The sequence below is a fragment of the Uloborus diversus genome, chromosome 9 (assembly GCF_026930045.1).
Source record: "Uloborus diversus isolate 005 chromosome 9, Udiv.v.3.1, whole genome shotgun sequence".
Lineage (NCBI taxonomy): Eukaryota > Metazoa > Arthropoda > Arachnida > Araneae > Uloboridae > Uloborus > Uloborus diversus.
Window position 1 is genome coordinate 85,925,398 of NC_072739.1, and position 18,886 is coordinate 85,944,283.

General features: G+C 33.3%; 2 protein-coding genes across 3 annotated transcripts in view; one reads left to right on the forward strand and one right to left on the reverse strand.

Annotated features, from left to right (window-relative positions):
* The window catches only part of LOC129229405 (nonsense-mediated mRNA decay factor SMG9-like), a 60,289-nt gene extending 44,673 nt beyond the window's left edge, over window positions 1-15,616 (forward strand). Inside the window, exon 13 of the mRNA XM_054863706.1 lies at window positions 15,502-15,616. Within this exon, the coding sequence (XP_054719681.1) occupies window positions 15,502-15,511 (10 nt within the window). The 3' untranslated portion in view covers window positions 15,512-15,616. The remainder of the gene's footprint in view (window positions 1-15,501) is intronic.
* Window positions 1-18,886, reverse strand: part of LOC129229408 (uncharacterized protein NKAPD1-like) — an 84,679-nt gene that overhangs the window by 2,453 nt on the left and 63,340 nt on the right. Inside the window, exons 2-4 of one of the 2 annotated variants that reach the window (XM_054863709.1) lie at window positions 18,217-18,413; window positions 11,185-11,274; window positions 1,394-1,483 (exon numbers count right to left, since the gene is read on the reverse strand). In XM_054863709.1, the coding sequence (XP_054719684.1) occupies window positions 1,394-1,483; window positions 11,185-11,274; window positions 18,217-18,413 (377 nt within the window). The remainder of the gene's footprint in view (window positions 1-1,393; window positions 1,484-11,184; window positions 11,275-18,216; window positions 18,414-18,886) is intronic. The other variant, XM_054863710.1, reaches the window with a different exon arrangement.

The following is an 18,886-nucleotide window of genomic DNA, read 5'->3' on the forward strand; positions in this document are numbered from 1 at the left end:
GAATCGTTTTGCAATAATTCTGCTAGGCGTCAAGTAACTGCTTTGAAATTATCGAGAAATGCTTTATGGTTTTAAGTATTGAAGATCATCTTGTGTCACTCCGAGTCATAGTTAAAGATTCCCAGAAAAGGAATTTGTTGATGCGCGATATTTTTTTCAAAAATAACATGTATTCTCAAGAAGTTTCTGTGAAAGAATGCTATGCGTTGAGTAAGTGGAATGTTTCAACTTGAGGAAAGCAATATATACTCATTAATTATACATACACTTTAAATATGAGAGTAACAATCAATGTAGAATCCCAAGGAATTTGCTTTTGAAAATCATGTATATGCACATCACTTGCTTGCACGGCCCCTCATACTGTATGTACCATCATTCCAGATCCGGGCCCAGATCTGCCTTCCCATAGATCAAGCAGTGAGGGGGTGGGGCCGTCTTTAAGGGGCCCAATGGCTCAAGAAATTGAAAAAAAGAAAGAAAAAAACGGCACTAAGGCTTATTAACGTTGCAAATATACACTGCTGGTCCTTAGGGAGGAGCCGTACAGATTTTGCTGCAGGGGGCCGTAAATTTATAGATTTGGGCCTGATTGTTACACTGGACACACAAAATGAAGAATTTAGCCTACTTATAGGAAAATGACTTCTTTAGTTGAAGCTCACCATGGTTCTATGTCATTTTTTTCTGTGCTGAAAAGGCCAGAAAGTGCTTCATGAATTCAACGGAGAATACTTGCTTGTGCTTGGAAATGTGTCGAGTTTCATCAACTATTACTGAGAAAGTGAGAGTTTTTTTTTATGAACGTTGATTTGCGATTTACAAAAATTGAATTTACCCATTTTTTATCATCCTGCTCAGAAAATTTGGAGGTGCGACTGCCCCCCTTGCCCCGCCTATTTGCCGCCCCTAAGCTGGTCCAAGATAGGTCCTGCTGCTGAATGACATTGCAATTAAATTTTGTGTGCAATAGGGTCATGTTGAGCAAAATCCATGCACATCCTGGTATTTCTGACATTATATTGTTTCAAATGAAATATTGGAAGGATTGAAATCTGAATCAATGTATGACAACAAAAATCAGTGCTGTAGTTGGAAAAAGAAATATTTGGGGACTCACCGAGCGAAAAAGTGGTTTAAAACCAATTTACATTACATTTGCTATAAAACCCCAAATATTTTAGGGGACAGCATCCTTTTCCTCCCAACTACAGCACTAGCAGTAGTAAAATGTACATTAACCTGTGACAGTACTACAGTATATCTACCAGCCCTACGGGCAAAAGATGAAATCTTGAGATTCTTTCTTAAGTACTGAAAAGAAAACTACAAAGCATTAGTAAAAGTATAAGATTTTTCTAAAGAAAATTAAAATATGAAAAAATATGCATACTTTTTGATTTTTGCTTCAGATTCTGATGTATTGGATTTTTCTCCTTGAGATTCATCTGGATACAGTTCATGAAATCCACTGTGGTCCCACCTTTTAATTTAAAACAGAACACCAACTTACATACTTAAACCAAGATAATTTTAAAGCATCCAAAATTTGACTTTTGGAAGCTAAAATTTGTGTTTTGTAAAGCATCAAAAAGTGGGTAAAAACAACAAAAACTGGTTTAAAGCAGCAATTTTTGAAATATAATGAATGAATAAAATGCCTAGAAAATTTTAAGATGGAAATCATGATACAGTATTATCCTGGTTTCGCTGTCATGCCGCAAAAAAGTGAGGCTAACCAGCATGACACGAAATTCGAATTTTCTGGCATGCCGGATAATTCAGAGTTTATTTTGCAACAAAAGAAAAAAAAAAGAAAAAAAAAGTTCATTTTCCCACTTTGTTCCTATTTAAAAGCAAACCACGAAAGGGGAAAAGTAAATAAGAGAACTGAATGGTTAGTGAACAGAGAATGAGTTTGGTTAATATTAATGAGACTTATGAGGAATAGCATTCTCAATGCATAATGGTTGCAATGAAAATGAGTCGTTTCACTGATTCAAAAATTGAAGCAAGTAAGCCAGGGTGAAAAATCTTTTAAGACTTTTTTTAGACTGAAAAATTTGTTTGTATAGTCAAGAAAAGAAATATTTCAACAAGATGAGAGATACAATTAATGTGTGTTTGTTATTACTGTAGGTTGTCTGTTATAGATTTAGTTACATGCCAACAAAACAATTGATTCAGAAGCAAACACTGTAATTGTAATTAATTTATTTTTAATGAAATTAAATTATTTATTAATATTTATAGGATTTTTCATAGAAATTTAGGTTACTTTTTGAGTTAAAAACATATGGTATTAAATTTTATATGTTTTTGTAACATCATGTTTTTCAGCATGCCGGGTAGAGGACCAGGTAGAGGTTAGTGAAAACCTGGTGGGCCCCAAATTTTGCGACATGCTGGCTAATGTGGGGTAAAACGGTACACTCTCGGTCTTTTTTTAACATATTAATGTCTAACACATGCTGTTAGACATATATATATATATGAAAAATAGAAATCAAATTAATATTCAATTTTAATACCAGTCTATTAAAATTAAAGTTTGGAGACGTGAAATCCTGCGTCACACTTTTACATTTTTGCTCTTTAAATATTTTGAACAGTTATTTTAGTATGTGTATTACTGTCTGATAAGGTTGAGTGATATCAGAATTTTGATAGTGTAATACATCACTTAGTTCTATTTTATATATAACTTCATTCTGGTGTCATAAATAAAATTAACTCGTGGTTAGTGTAATAGACAATTATTTTTTAATTAATTAATTTACAATGTAGCCAGGCCCGGACTGGCCATAGACTTGACCGGGACTTTTCCCGGTGCGCCCTTTCGAATGGCGCCCTTCTGTTCTTTTCTTATTTTCCAAAACAATGTTTTAGCAAAATTGAAATAAACTATGTGGAACCAAGAAGTGATTTTGCATGAGAATATTTTCACATGCAAAAGCAGTGTTCTTCTTATTTATATAAACGTTCCCTTTTATTACCCTCATAAAAGCAATTTTAATCCCCTCTCCTTTCGTAAACGGTCTGCTCCCAGGGTATCGTTTGTGGCTTATCTTTTGCTTCAGTTCTGAGTATAATAGCGGACCCAAGGTGTTTCCCCAATAAAAAAGGGATAGAAAGTGACAGCACATATCTATGGTCAAGAATACGAGAATGGTTTGATTTTTTGACTGTACTTAAGTTGCTGTAAAAGAGCGTATAGCATGACTCCCTGTTCTACTAACGATCATAAGTGCAATAGAAGCAAGTAAGAAGACAAATAATGTTAATTTTTGAAATCTGTGCATTAAAAATAGTGTAATGTCCAAATAAGCCGCATAATAGCAATATTTTAGTGGATGGATGACCACGATGATAGATGTCGCATTTTTTGTCGCTTCACAAAAAAAAACTATTAGGACAGGACTGTACGGTGATTCCTAGATTTTTTGAGTCAAGGCGCCCTTTTTGGAACTAAGATTTTCGCATAGCGCACTTCCGCAAATAAAAGTATGACTTGTAACTGACAGTCAAAAATAAATACGAGTCGTGTATCTGCATTGAATAGCCCTTATTTATCCTGCAGAACCTCTGTAAAAAATAGAAAAAAGTTTCACAAATAAGTCTAAATTAGTTGAGAAAAAATAGTTAATTTTCGATGTGATCCTGGGAGTACTTCAGGGCTCCGAAGGGTACATTTGGGGAATTACTGGACTAAACAATAAAGATGCTGAACAATTTTAAAGATAAATCAGTTTTCGGTTTTAACTAAATTTTGTCAATCAAAATCATAACAACCGTTGGCAAGTTTTGTGTTCAAAACATATTCCAGTTTTTTATAACTGGATTTAATTCCTTCACTGTCTTTTTAGCCAGAGGTGTGCACAAAGAAAGGGGGTCATGGCAGAGCCTTCGGCATTGAAATTGTTAGGGGTTAACTTAAGATATTTTTTCAATCTCATTTTGGGGGTCACGTTCTCGGGAGAGGGGTGCTGCGTAGCATTTGGAGGAGGTTTGTCATTGCCCTTGTGGTGGGGGGTTGTCGCCCTTATCTAAGCTACAATGCTAGATTAAATATATTTATATTTGAATTCCTACATAAAATCATTCTATACTACATTTTATGCTGCCTTTATATCATTTTCGGAAGTTTTTTAATCTGTGTTTTCCCTAAGATGAAGCTCGATACCGCCCCCCCCCTCGCTATCCTGCTGACTTGTAAAGGTTATTATTAATAAACTTTACATCAATGAAACAATACAATTCATTATGAGCGAAACAAAGTTTGAGTTTGAAGAAGGAATGTATAACGATGTTATTAATATGTAAAACGTAAAGCTATTACTAGTGACGTTGCGAAGGGGAGGGGGTTGTCCGCCTAGGATTTGACTGTCTGGAGGGTGATACCCAAAGTGGAATTGTAAGTTTTTGAAAAAAATGAAGCTGAAATGCATTTTTAAGACTTCTAATTTAAAAATTTTACAGGGGGTGGGACCGCCCAGATCCCAATACTTCCCACCCCACACCTTGGAATCAATACATACTACTATACTCAGAATGAGGTATATTGTCAATACTTAGACCTAGTAATGACCTCTTATAACAAAAAACTGAAAACCCATTATCTTTCCCTGTGTGTGAGATACGTTTAAAGTAATTATGGGGCCAACAATTTCACAAGCCCCCTTACCTTTTTGATCTCTCGACGCACACATACGTCTAGGACAAGTTACATAAAAAGCATTCATAGTTTTTATTTGCCTTTTGTATATTATCCCACATAAAATGTTGTTTTTCACAAATACAGTTGTTTCTGAAAATTGTAAGATTTTAATGTTTACATAGAATTGAAAAACTTAATTTTTTTTGCGTTTAGAGGGAGAGGAGGGGGGGGGGGTGAGACATCACTAATTACAGCTCTGAGTGTCACCCATGCTAGGTACACCACTGGTATTACAAATATTAATAAGAGTCAAGAAAGACTGTATAAGAAATGTGATGTGAGAAATATCGAAGTAACCTTATTCGTTTTCTATCTGCAGTTAGTTTTTTTACATATCAGGATAGTATAAAGCCTAAAAAATAAAGAGCACTCTTTTTTTTCACAAAATAAAGGCTAAAGATCCTAACCATTAAAGCATTTTATGAGGGTCTTTCGAAGCATTCTTGTACTGTACAAGAGCTTTTGACTAACTATCTTTTGGTAAGCAAAAAAAAAAGGGAGCATATATGTAGACCACACACTTGTTTTATGGCTTTAAATGACGCCTTTTAAGATGCTTTTTACGGATAAGGATCTGCGATGCTTGGGGGGATTCGTAGTAACGGATTTCTAATGGACAAAGGAGGACAACTGTCATAAATTTTATCCTGTTAGATGACAAAGATTAGAGCTCTGATTGCTATTACTTACATGAATCGAAAAGTCATTTGGATCAGATTTTAGCATTAGTGAACAAGTACTTTTGAAGCTGCACAGTAGGTTACTTGTTTCAGTTTTCATTTTCTTTTCATTGCGAAAATATTTTCCTTTGTGTATAATCTTAAATTATAGAATTATGATCTGTGATTCATAATTAACTGTAACATGATCTATGAGCTGCGAAACGACAAATAAATGATATTGCAAAACATTCGACAATACATATAGTTAAGAAAACAACGTACTTAGATAAGTTCCCCAAAGCAGAATATTTTACGTGTTCTGCAACTTAAAATCATTTGACTAAAATTGTTCTGCAATTGTTTCCTTCAAGCATTGTACGCAAAAAAACTTGACATTTTCTACAAATTGGGTGACAAAAATCAAAATCGTTTCATATAGGTTTTTTTTTTTTTTTTTTTTTAACTGGACTGTTGCTATTTATTTCTATGGAAATGAGATATTTCCAGAAACATCACAGCTTTCAACAAAATAACTAATTAAAAAACACTGAATTTAGAAAATTAGTTGATCATGAAAACTATAAAATCAAAAACTTTAACAATATATCAAACCTAAATCGATTGAGATTCCCCAAAAATAGTTCATATGCTTTCTAAAATGCATAGAAAGAGCAAAGGTACAAAATTTTACAAAAATCCGAACCTAGGTGTCAAACCACATTTTTTTCGTTAATTTTACATGGCATGAAGGAGCAATTAAAATAACGTTACTAAATTTAGAAATTACTGAAATAACAAATAAAATGAGTCGAGTTTGGGTTGCATATAATAAAACACTTCAAAACTTTTTAAATAATTTAAATATTTTCTGGATGCAAAGGGATTGAAATCTCAAACATGCACGCAATTTCCGGCAATGGATGTGTTTCAACGTTGGTGTGTTCCCAAAACATACGAGTATGGCGGCAATTGCAGTGACTGAAAATCGATTTGGAAAGTCCTACGAAGGACTTATCGAATTCAACATCTTTCCGCCAAATTATCGTAATTTGCGAGACTTTTAGATTTTCTTCTAATCTTAAGAAATCTGCAGAATTTCTGCAAAATTTTATCTTGAGTTGGAAGATATTTGTAGAAAATTTGCAGTTTCTACCGATTTTATGCACCGCAGTTTTTGCACATTTTCGGCACCGCGGTTTCTGCCATTTTTCTGCACTGCAGTTTTTGCACATTTTCGGCACCGCAGTTTTTGCAGATTTTCGGTACCGTGGTTTCTGCCAATTTTCTGCACTACGGTTTCTACAGATTTTATGCACCGCGGTTTCTTCAGATTTTCTGCACCACGGTTTCTTCAGATTTTCTGCACCACGGTTTCTTCAGATTTTCTGCACCACGGTTTCTGCAGAAATTTCACTGACATTTGCAGAATTTCTGTTTTTTTCTTCTCACATTTGAACAGAATTGTTCTGCAGCTCAGGCATCCGTTCTGCGACGTACGTCGCAAATTTAATAGTATTCTGCTTTGTGGGATAAGTTGAAATATAAAATTTAAGTGTCTTGTGTTATCAATTGAAAACTATTATTTTAAAAAGTAAACGAGCTGATGTGTGCATCAAATGACTTCCTTTTACTCCAATTTAATGTCATTTTCTCATTATTGGGAATTTTAATGTGATTCAATAGTTTACTCTCTAAATATCAATCACTAACAGTGGCCAACTCGAAACCATAAAAAAAAAAAAAAAACACCAAATTTGTCACCAAGTTGGCGATAAAACTTGGCGACCAAAAGACTGGCGCCAAGTGTCCACCAAATTATAACACCACTTGAGTTTACATCGAAATTAACAATGATTTCCCCCCAAAAAGGGGCAAAAGACCCCCTTTGGAGCATCCGAATGCAACCAAAAAGGGAGGTGCACAACTAGACCCCACTAGGAGTCTAAGTACCAAATTTCAACTTTCTAGGACATTCCGTTCTTGAGTTATGCGACACATACACACATACATACGTACATGCAGACGTCACGAGAAAACTCGTTGTAATTAACTCAGGGATCGTCAAAATTGATATCCATGTGTGGTCGGGTTGAAAAATAAACTCAACATTCATTCAGATGTGAACAAAATGGAAATTAAGGCCGATTTTTGAGTGAAAATTTTTTTGCGAATACAATACTTCCTTTTTTGTAAAAGGAAGTAAAAAGATTAAGATCTAGCCTGTCCTTGAACTATTTTTTTCATTCTCCCTCTCTTTAAAATATAATTGGTTAATTTTATGACGGCTCTTTCTAGGTCGCGTCAGTTTTCAAAAACAAAATTTTACACTCAAAAAGCTTTCGAAACTTTAAGACAACAATGCCATGAAAATGAATATAAATGTTTAAAATGTTCGTTTGCTATATATATATATATACTTAATAAAACACTTTGGACAACGAGAGTTTCTGAAACGAATTTTCAGAAATTAGAACCTGATCTAAGAATATGGAGGAAAAAATATCATCACGAAAAACCCTCCTGTTTTCTTATACTGTGGAACAAAAAACTTGTAATTTTAATTTTACTTCGAAAAAAAAATGAGGAATTCTTAAATGAAAAATGGAGGCAAGAGGAAAATTGGACATTGGTCAAGAAATTTATTTGTTCTTCTTTTAAACTGAAATCTTTTAGTTTTCTTGCAAAAGTTAATTAATTAATTAATCAAATTAATTCATTTGTTCCTAAAATGGTTACAAACAATAATAGTAATTTTAAATGTATATCCATACATAAAAAATGATTTCACAAATAATTTAATTTCGAGCTTTTCCCAATAGTTTCAGTATTATCAAAATGATATTATTTATTACGTACTGCAAAGAGGCAATCAGATGCACTGGATGAGTTAGAGTTTGATAGGTTGTATTTTCTTGTAACTTTCCCCCAAGATATTTGCTATGACATGATCATGTTACTAATAAATAAATAAATAAATATAGGATTTGAGAAAAAAAATAAAATAAAATAAATCAGACTTTAAAAATAGATTTTAAGGACTCTAGATATTACTTATGTTTTATTTATAAAAAATATGTATTGCAAACATTAAGAATCAAACATGATATTTTAACTGATTTTCATGGTAGCAGTTACTTTATAGCATACATAAGCCGATTTCATTACAAATGCATAATTCATATCAAATTTGACGTTTGAGATGCAAAAAAACAATAGTATAGCTACTAATAAGAACAGAACAAATGCGTAAACATAACTCGAATAATCTTTTGATTTTAAGAACTGAAATTAATTAATCACTAGTGTCATGTCTCATGTTATATCTGGACTAAATTCTTCATCTTAATTACTCTTTATTAATTTTCATTTTTGATAAATTATAATATTTCTTGATTTACCCAATTTGTAAAATCAAGTTTTCCCTTCATGACTGAATGCCTTTTTTGTATTGCTATTCATCCAAAAACATACCATTTTTTTAAAAGTACATTCATAGAAACTAGTAATGGCCTGATATTCATTACCACTTGCTCCTACTCTCAAAATAATTGCATAACTAAAATGCTTTAAAAGAGCACCATGCAGAGATGCAAAGATTTTTAACATCCAAAGAAAAAAAATTACAAATGAAATGATATTTTTAATTTATTCTTTTTGAGTTTTGAACTTTAGCACAATAAAAAAAGTGGAAAAAAAATATTTTAAAACAGTGTTTGAAAACAGACAACAGTTTGAAACGTAACGTCATGTACATCTCTTTTTAATTTTAAATTGCAGAAGCATTTTGTCGAAAATGACAAACTAGCATATGCAGGGACAGAAAAAAAAAACCTAGGCATGAATGTCGATCGCACGGAGAAAACCTCGTCAGCTTAAGGAATCGACAAATTCATGTAACAAAATGACAGCATCATGTTTTAAAACAATAGCAAATATCAGTGAAAAAAATTCAATCGACAACACAAAAAAAAGTATCACTTCCAGAGATGTTGTTACTTAATGCTATTGAACTAGTGAATGATGCATGTCAAAAGAAAGACAAACAAGCAATGAATTTTCAGAAGAAGTGACTGTTGTTGAGAAACATTTAGCAAAACTTCTCATTCTTCGAAACAAGAAATTATTACCCCCCCCCCAACCATCCCCGACGTTATTCAAATTTCCAGGGGGTAATTTGGTGGTCTTTATTCTCTTTTTTAGGGGGGGGGAGCTCTTTCTAGGGAGAAATTATTAATATTTAAGGGGTTGTGCCTCTTTGGGGGGAGAGGGAAGGTCTGTCCTACTATTTTTGAACTTGCAAAAAATATGACTTCTTGTTTGGAAATTTTCTGCAACAAAAAAGGGACTTCATTTGCTTCTCAATGATTTTTTATCCTTTTAAAAAGTCCGCACTAAATCTTAATTTCTTAGGTATTATGGAGGCTCAGTCGGCGCCCTTCAACTCAGCTTTCCCGCGCCCTGTTGACCACCCAGTCCGGCCCTGAATGTAGCATGATTAGATTAACTACAACAACAAAAATGGTTGCCGTTCTTCTTAAATTAATCAAAAGTTTTGTAAAAAGCATTAAACACAGTTTTTTAAACTTGGAAGATTTAAAAAATAACTTCAATTTATAAATTTTCAAAAAATAATCGCAGACCAATGAAATACCTAAATCTTGGGTATTTACCCATGAATTGACATGGGTTTTTATTTTTGAATTCTACTCCTCAATAATGATGCTAAAGTATCCATGCTGTAACTTCAATGAAAGAGCAGTTTTGAACAGTGTAAAGGCATTTTCACTCATTATTTTAGACCACTTTAAAGGCAGATAATTTATTGAAACTTTATATGCTCATTAAGAACACATTATTGCATAAGGATTATGCATTTTTAAGCCAATATCTCAATCTCTTTGTGAGTACTTGTGTAGGAGGGTCTAAGACAGCTCCTGTTACTGAATAATGTCTTGACTGGAGTTTCTATGTGTAATAGGGCTCGAGTTGAGCAGAATCAATGCACATCATGGAATTTCCAGCATCCCATTTTTAAACAATATATTGGCTTAATTGAAATCTGAATATTGTTATGGGATTTATAAAAAAACATCAATATATTAGTACAGAATATCACTCAGCTTTACATTCTACAATCAAAAGATGAAAAATTACTTTTCTGAACACCAAAAAGGAAACTAGAAAAAAAAATTGAATTTTGACCTTTTGAATTCAAATTATGTTTTTCACAATCACGAGTGTGTGTGTGTATGTAGGTATGTGTGTGTGGGGGGTATGTGTGTTTGTGTGTAGGGGATATGTGTATGTGTGTGTAGGCAGGTGTGTTTATGTCTGTGTGCAGGTATGAGTGTGTGGGTAGTTGTGTGTATGAGTGTTTGTGTGTGTGGGGGGAATGTGTATGTGTGTGTGTAGGCATATGTGCTTGTGCCTAGGCATGAGTGTGTGGGTAGTTGTGTGTGTGTGTGTAGGTGTCTGTATGTATGTGTGCGTGTGTGTTTGTGTATGTGTGTGTAGGGGTACGTATGTGTTTGTGTGTGTGTGTGTGTGTACGTGCGTGTATGTATGCATGTAAGTAGGATATTGATACAACCTGGAGACGGTTTTCGCTAGAGGAGCAGCATCGTGAGGCCGCTGGTCGATGGTGATGCTGCAGAGGGTGCTGGCGGGAAAATAAAATGATAGGATCTCAAAACAGTCAAATAAAAGCAATAAGCAATCGTGATTGCCCCCCCCCCCCCAAAAAAAGAAACAGACCAGTTAAAAAATAAATAAATAAAGCAAATTAAAGAATAAGTTTATACATACTTTTTTTTTTTTGCTTCAGAATCTGATGTATTACATCTTTCTCCTGGAGATTCATCTGGATATAGTTCATGAAATCCACTGTGATCCCACCTTTAATGTAAATGCAGAATACTTTGACTAACTAAGCATTCAAACTTTTTCTTTCAGAAGCAAACTTACTAAATAAATTTTTTTCTTGACCAAGAAATTAAAAAAAAAAAGAAGTAAAATGAATATTTAAAGCAGCAATTTTTAAAATATAATGAATGAATAAGATTTAATGTGAGTCATGATGAATACTTTGGTTGCTCTCTTTTATACATGTACTTTTACACTAAGAAAAACTTTAAGAGATACTAGAACATGCAAGTAGAGTGATAAACAATTATTTGCATCAAATCATATAAGAATAATATTATTGCAAATGAAATGATATGCAAAAATATCTACTAGCCAACTCAAAGCTCAGAAAACAGAAGTCAGGAAGAAAAAGGACCTTAGCACGGAATGCACATTTTATAAGTTTATTTTAGACTGGTTTTTAAAAAAAATATTTTTTTTTTGATCATTTAGTAAGTTTATTAGAAATCAAACTTTCAGCAAGCGCGAATCCAATGGGGGGGGGGGGGTCATGACCCCCCCCCTTAGCCAGACCAAACATTACACAACAGGGCCTTTTTAATCTTCCTGTTACTTACCACACAGTTTGAACAAATTTAAATTCCATCCAAGCACAAAATTATGGGGGGGAGGGGGGGGGGCAAGTGTGGGTCAAGGGGGAGGTCATGGGGTCATGGATCCCCCCCCTCCAGTTAGACCAAACATAACACAACAGAGCCTTTTTAATCTTCCAGTTACAGATTTTTTCGAAAGAGAAATTGAGGATCACCCACTTTATGAACAAATTTAAATTATATCCAAGTGCAAAATTAAGGGAGGGGGAGGGGCAAGTGTGGATCCAAGGGGGGGGGGTCATGGGGATTATGAGCCTACTCCCCTTAACCAGACCAAACATTACACATCAGATCCTTTTTATTCTTCCAGTTACAGATTTTTTTGAAGGAGAAATTGGGGATCACCCAGTTTGTATAAAAAATTTAATTATATCCAAGCGCAAAATTTACGGAATGGAAAAGCGTGGGTCCAAGAGGGGGGGGGGGATCATGAGGGTCATGACCCCACCCCCCTTAATTAAACCAAACATTACCCACCAAATCCTTTTCAATCTTCCAGTTACAGATTTTTTTCAAAGGAGAAATTGAGGATCACCCAATTTGTGTATGAATTTAAATTATATCCAAGTGCAAAAATAGGGGGTGGGGAAGCGTTTTTGTATTTAAATTAGAAAGATTTTCGTGCTGAGAGCTCCGGCTTGAAGCAGTTTGAAGCAGCATATTGCAGTTATATATAGACTGCAATGCATATCTCAACACAAAATACCTGGTACCTCTAAAAAACGAGACAATGTAGAGGCTTCGCTTAAAAAAAAAAGTAAAGAGGGGGTGGGGCAGGGGTTAAAGTAATTTTTGTTGGATATTTATAAACAAATTCTGGCAAATAGGTTTTTCTTTAAAAACCTGGAATTACTTCTTGGATTTTTTTTTTAAAGAGGAATATATTGTTTGAACAGATCATTGCTAAACCTCTAATGGGGTTACATCTATATTTGCACATAAACAATTAATATTCGCAAAAGAGTTGTTTTGCGGAAAATAAATTTCTTTAAGTGTGCGTAAAACAGTGAAACCTCGCTTAACGTACACCCCTCATTTCGGACAGTTTTTTTTTTTATTTCCCCTATTTTCTAGGATTAAAAAATTAAATTTCCCTTTATTAAAATGGAGACTCTCAAACTCGGTCACGGATACAACTTTTCTCGTAAAAAGGATTTTTACTCTCATTAAAACGGACATTCTTCGACAATTTTGGCGAAATGTGGTTAGTTTTCAATCTTAAAGCATTTTTGCCGCAAACTCTGCTAGCAGGTACTAATAACGAAGTTTTACACAAAGTGGGGGATTTTTATAAAGGACTTTTGCCAGTTAATACATCATCGCTGCAAGTTGAATACCAACTGTGGGTCGCGAAGTGGACACGGGAAAAGAATCAAAATCCAGTTGAAGATTTCCCTCCATGTATCATAAAACTTATCGAAGAATGTGACAAGGTCATATATCCTGGAATAAATTGCCTTCTTTGACTCATAGCTACATTGCTAGTTAGTATTGCCCCAAGTGAGGGAGCCTTCTCTACATTGCGACGTTTAAAAACCTGGTTAAGAGTCGCAATGTGTGAGGAATGCCTTGTGGGACTTTCTCTCTTAAATATCCACAGAGACATTGATGTAAACATTGACCACATAATCACTAGATTCGCAAAGAAGTCGAAAAGGAAGTTAAACTTTGTCTTATGAGAAAATGTGTGGAAGAAAACCGTTCAGAAATACTAAAATAATGTTTGGAGGGGACCCCAGAAATTGAAAAGCGCTCACCTTCACCAATGTTATTTTTCATAACAAAGTTTTCATGAATTTATTTTCAAATGTTTTTTAGGATCCCTTAAGGTTAATTAAACTACTTTTTAATGCATAAATATTACACACTAACACACTTTTGATGTGGAGGTAAAATATGTTCAAGCCAATTTAGTAGGGGAATGTGGGGGTGAAGTGAAATAGCAGGACAAAGTGAAATGGTGAAATATCTACTCCGTTTTTAGCACTACTTAACTAGTAATATTTTAACTAAGTAGTAAGATGTGTCATGTGTAGTCTATTCCAGTCAAGAAAAAATTACCTTCGAAAATCTAATCGTATGATAATACACACAATTTTTAAAAAATGATACTCAAATTGTAATATTTTGTTGTAACTCAAAAATTATTTTGATATTATCGAATGATGAATTGGGACCTTCTAATATTCGGTGTAGTATTTATTTAGTTAATATTTAGTTTACTTGTGTTTTTAATATTTCTCACAATTAGTCAAAGTCACTCATTCAATCATCTAATAAATCACCCGCGTTTTATTTACTTAGTAATTTGATCAAAAATATTTTTCACAATGGAATAGAACATATTTCATTCGAAAAATATTTCAATTTCCTCTTTGACCCATGGAAAAAAAAGTGAACATTTTCCACATTTTTATGTGAAGAAACAATTTTACTGCCAAAAATCAAAAATAAGGTTTTAATGCAAGTTTTGTTATAAAATACAATGTTTTTCTTTATGTACTGTAATTTTCAAAACAAATTTCCAATTTGTTCATTTTGAAAAAGCTCAGTTATGTAAACTATTTCACTTTGCCCCACATTCCCCAACTAAAAACCCTGTATAATTTCACCGAAATGCTATAAAATAAGCGGTTTCAATTAGAAACATTGTCATAATGATTATAACACGATGGTAAGGTTTTTAATTATAACCCATACTTCATTTGAGTTTTTATAAATTAATTTATGTGTTATCTATAAAATATTATGTAACTAAGAAAATCATACCTTCATAACGTGTAAGTTTTATTGTATTTAGTTTATAGTATATTTACATTAGTAGTATTGTATTATATTTTATTTTATGTAGAAATTATTTCTTTCAAAGTAGTTGTCGATTTGTTCTTAATGCCCTGATACAGATGACATACCATTTTGATACTAAATGCCTTTTCTATTAATATTACATGGCTTAGCCAAGAAACTACCATGCGATTTTTTTCATTTAACATTTTTATAAGCTAAAAAATAAATCTATTGTTTCCAAAATAGCTTCTTGGATAGAAATGACTCTTCTAGGCTACATTATTTTAAAATGTTAATAGTTGATTCCCTCAAAGAGGAATTAACAGACGAAACGCGGTATTAGATTCTTCGATTAATCAAATGTATTCTGCCGCTCTAGCCTCTGGCTCCTGAAGTACAGTTGACTCTTTTACCTGAACACCCAGATATTCTGAACACATTTTGATGGTCCCGGGAATCACGTATGCATTACTTCCGTCTCCCCCTATATACTGAACACCCTCTTAAACTGAAGACTTTCGTTCGGTCCAATGAGTTTTCAGAATAGAGAGTCTATTGTACTTCCTTAGCAAACAAAATACTTTTAATCAAATATGTTTGTGTGTTTTGTGTTCTTTTTCATTACTGAAAGTTTTTTATTTATATAAAAGAGAAGTCAATAAAAAAATTAAATGAAATAGTTGCATTAATTTATATTCCTTTGGGAGGGGCCTGAACCCCCTGGATTTCCCCTAAAATCTGCTACTGACTATTCAGTATGGTATTTGTACAATTTGAAATTCTTGTTCGTTTTATAATTTTTTCATTTTCTTTTTAGTATAATCTAGTGCGTTGACCAACATAAATGACTGCTGCTGCTCCTAGTTCAAATTAGAAAAATCAGGCCTCCACAAAGTTTAAAAATTGTAACATTTAGAATATACATAGTTTTCTTAGAAGCATATTGTATTTTTTGTTTTATATATGCTAATAATGCAACAACGATTTGTTGGTAAGTAAGAAACAAGCACAAGATTATAATACCAATGTTTTCAGATTCTTTATACATAACGAAATATGGTAAAACTACGATTTAGACCGAAGAAATCCCCTTTTTTTTGACAAGCATGTCGTAACCCCTCCCCCCCCCACCAAGATACCGTTGTTTGTGGGTACACGTTTGGTGACCCCCCCCCTTAACCGGAGGCTGGATCCGCCCTTGACTTTCAGTTTACACTGCAAGAACAAAAAGTTTGATCAAAGCATTTCTTAAATCCATTGATTCAACTAAACAAATATTCTAAAATTCAAAGAATGTCTGAAATTACAACCAGATCCAACATGCATGTTTCCATGTTCATCAGTTTTTCACATCGTGACATTTTGACAACAAATCGCTCGGTAAATTTCTGGAGATAATAGGGACTAGATGGAGTTGGGGCAAGGAGGGGGTGGGGTCTTACGACTGGACAGTCAGGGCCAGATTAAGGCATGGGCACAGGCCCAGGGTACCAACATTTGTGGGGCACCAAATCTGTAGGTAAAATTTGATTTTGGACTCCTTCCATATCGCACTATAGCAAGACGTAAATCAAAAATCTAGAAAAAAAAATCCCTTAAAAATTTAATCTATTTTGCAAATCACAAAATCACTCCAAATTTGTTCGATATTTAAAACACTATTAAAAGCTTTATCATAAATAATTTTGATATTAATGTCTTACTGAAACAAGCAAAATTTGAGCACATCTTATATTATCATGTTACTTTATCGTAAAATTAAGTCACTTCTATTTTTTATTATGCATATATTTTTCAACATAAGGTACGGGCAATATGCAAGCATCAAGATATTTATTGCTTCTCTATATGAAATAGGCTCAGGGGAGGGGAGGGGGGGGGACAACAAATAAATTCTTTGCCCAGTGTCTTCAAAACCTTAGTCGGGCCCTGTGGACAGCAAATGACACTAATGTTTTTAGTAATGAGTGGTGACTGCAAATCTTTATCAAAGGAAATGCAAACACAAGTTCAAAGCAAGAGTACAGATGATCTCGTTAAGCTTTTTTTAAAGCCTTTGAGAAAAAAAAAGTATTTTAAAGGGCCTTTAAATTTTTCAAAGCATAATAGGCTCTTTTAGGAGCAAGAAACCGGAGCAGAGTAAAATGAATGCTTAATGCAATAAAAAGAAACTGTTGGCTTGTAATAACAAATATTACAAAACTCATATGGTATAAACCAAAATAAGTTTGCTTAGTTCTGTTTGCTAACTCATATAAATATGAGATGATAAATATGTCTCAAGTTACACTCAAAGAATAATTTTTTTTGATCAATAAGCAAAAAAAAAAAAAAATGTAATGGACACTTTATATTTGTTTCTTGAATACTAATTAATAATTTTTGATAGTTTGTTGAAATCTTTGATACTTTTACAATCTGATTTAATTTCTTGATTTTTTTAAACTTTTTTTTTAATAACTCCAAAACATTATACAGTCGACGCTCATTATAACGACCACACATTATAAAGACCATTCCATTATGACGACCAGTGGTAAAAGCCCAAACTTTGTCCCTATGAACTTCATGTTAATTTGCTTTCGGTATAACGACCGTTCTGTATCTTCTAATCCAATACAACGACCGAATTCAACGGACACTATTTCCGGTGTTTTTTCCAATAAAGCAAATTTGTAGTTTGAAATGTCCTTCATTATTGTTTACGGACAGCTGCATGTAGTCTTCAGTGTTCAATCCAACATGGAATAAAGCCTCAGAAAAGACCATCAAGAATTGCTTTCATCATGTTGATTTTGAAAAGCAAAAGGAATTGGAATCTACTGCTGAAATACAAAAGCAACTTTCTGAAGTCAGGCAATCCAAGATGAAAATTTCGATGAAGAAGATGAAATGCTGTAAAATGTGTTTAAGAAAATGAAACTGAATGAATCGTTAAACTAAAACAATTATGCTAACATCGATTTTGATTTAGAATGTGTCGAGCATCTGTCAGAAGATTAACTATTTCTCGATACTGTGCACAAAAATAAATTAATGTATCATGATCAGATGAAAAAGGAATTGAGACCAAAGTTTCTAGTGTGAAAAGTTTGGAATGTTCAAGGGACTTGTAAATGTTCTTTCAAAGGCACACTACTTATCATTTATAACTGAAATGGAAAATTGTATTTTGCAAAAATCATGTGCGTTAAAAAGGCAAACAAGTGTTTCTGATTTTATCTGCAGAAAATAAATGATTTCTAAGTATGATTTTTAAGTAAATGCTTTTTAAGTATGTAATCAGTTCTTTCCCATATTTTTTACTTTAAAATCTGTCATAATATTTTTCACCCATTATTTTTTTAAAAAATGTCTATGATAAAAAATACTTTTGGAATTTAACTGGAATCTTACGTAATATGCGTGATGCATGCATATATGTTTTTTAACTTCTACTTCTTATAACGACCACTCATTATAAAGACCTTTTCCTCTGGGACGGAGATGGTCGTTATATCGAGCATCGACTGTATATTTATTACATTCCTACCTGCCTACCCTTGATGTGCTAGCTTTTGATTCAGTTTTTCTTTTACACCTTTCATGTTCTCTAGATTTATCTCTTTTACGATGCTTAGAGCATTGGTGTTGCTTCTTGATTTTCTTTAGAATATCATCATCAGAAACCATCATTGTCAGGCCACATTCTAACTCCCATTGTTTCCACATTTCATTTTCTTCTAAAATCTGAAGAGTAAGAAAAAACATCAAAATTTACAAAGGAACAAGTAATTGAATATTATAAATAATGTGCAATATCTCACTAGGCTGCTTATTTCATTTATTTGAAGCTTAAATAATTAATTCAATTAATAATATTAAAATATTCCGGGCTGTGGTGCTGTGGTCTGAATGTAATACAGTACACCCTATTATCCGCAGAATAGGGTGGCATAATAACTGCAGATAATCTAAATAATAGGTAAAAACTATACTAAATGTACAATAGCTAAAACATTTTAAAAAACCATGGGCGTCCATATGCAAAATTTTAAGGGGGGAGAGAGGGGTCAGATATTTTCCCTATAGTTTAGCAGGATATTTTCCCCATGGAAACCGATTTCAATACAGATTAGAGTTATTAAAATTTGACATTCCCCTCCCCTCAGATGGGTGCCCATGTTAATAACACTTACACAAATACATTTAAATCATAACTA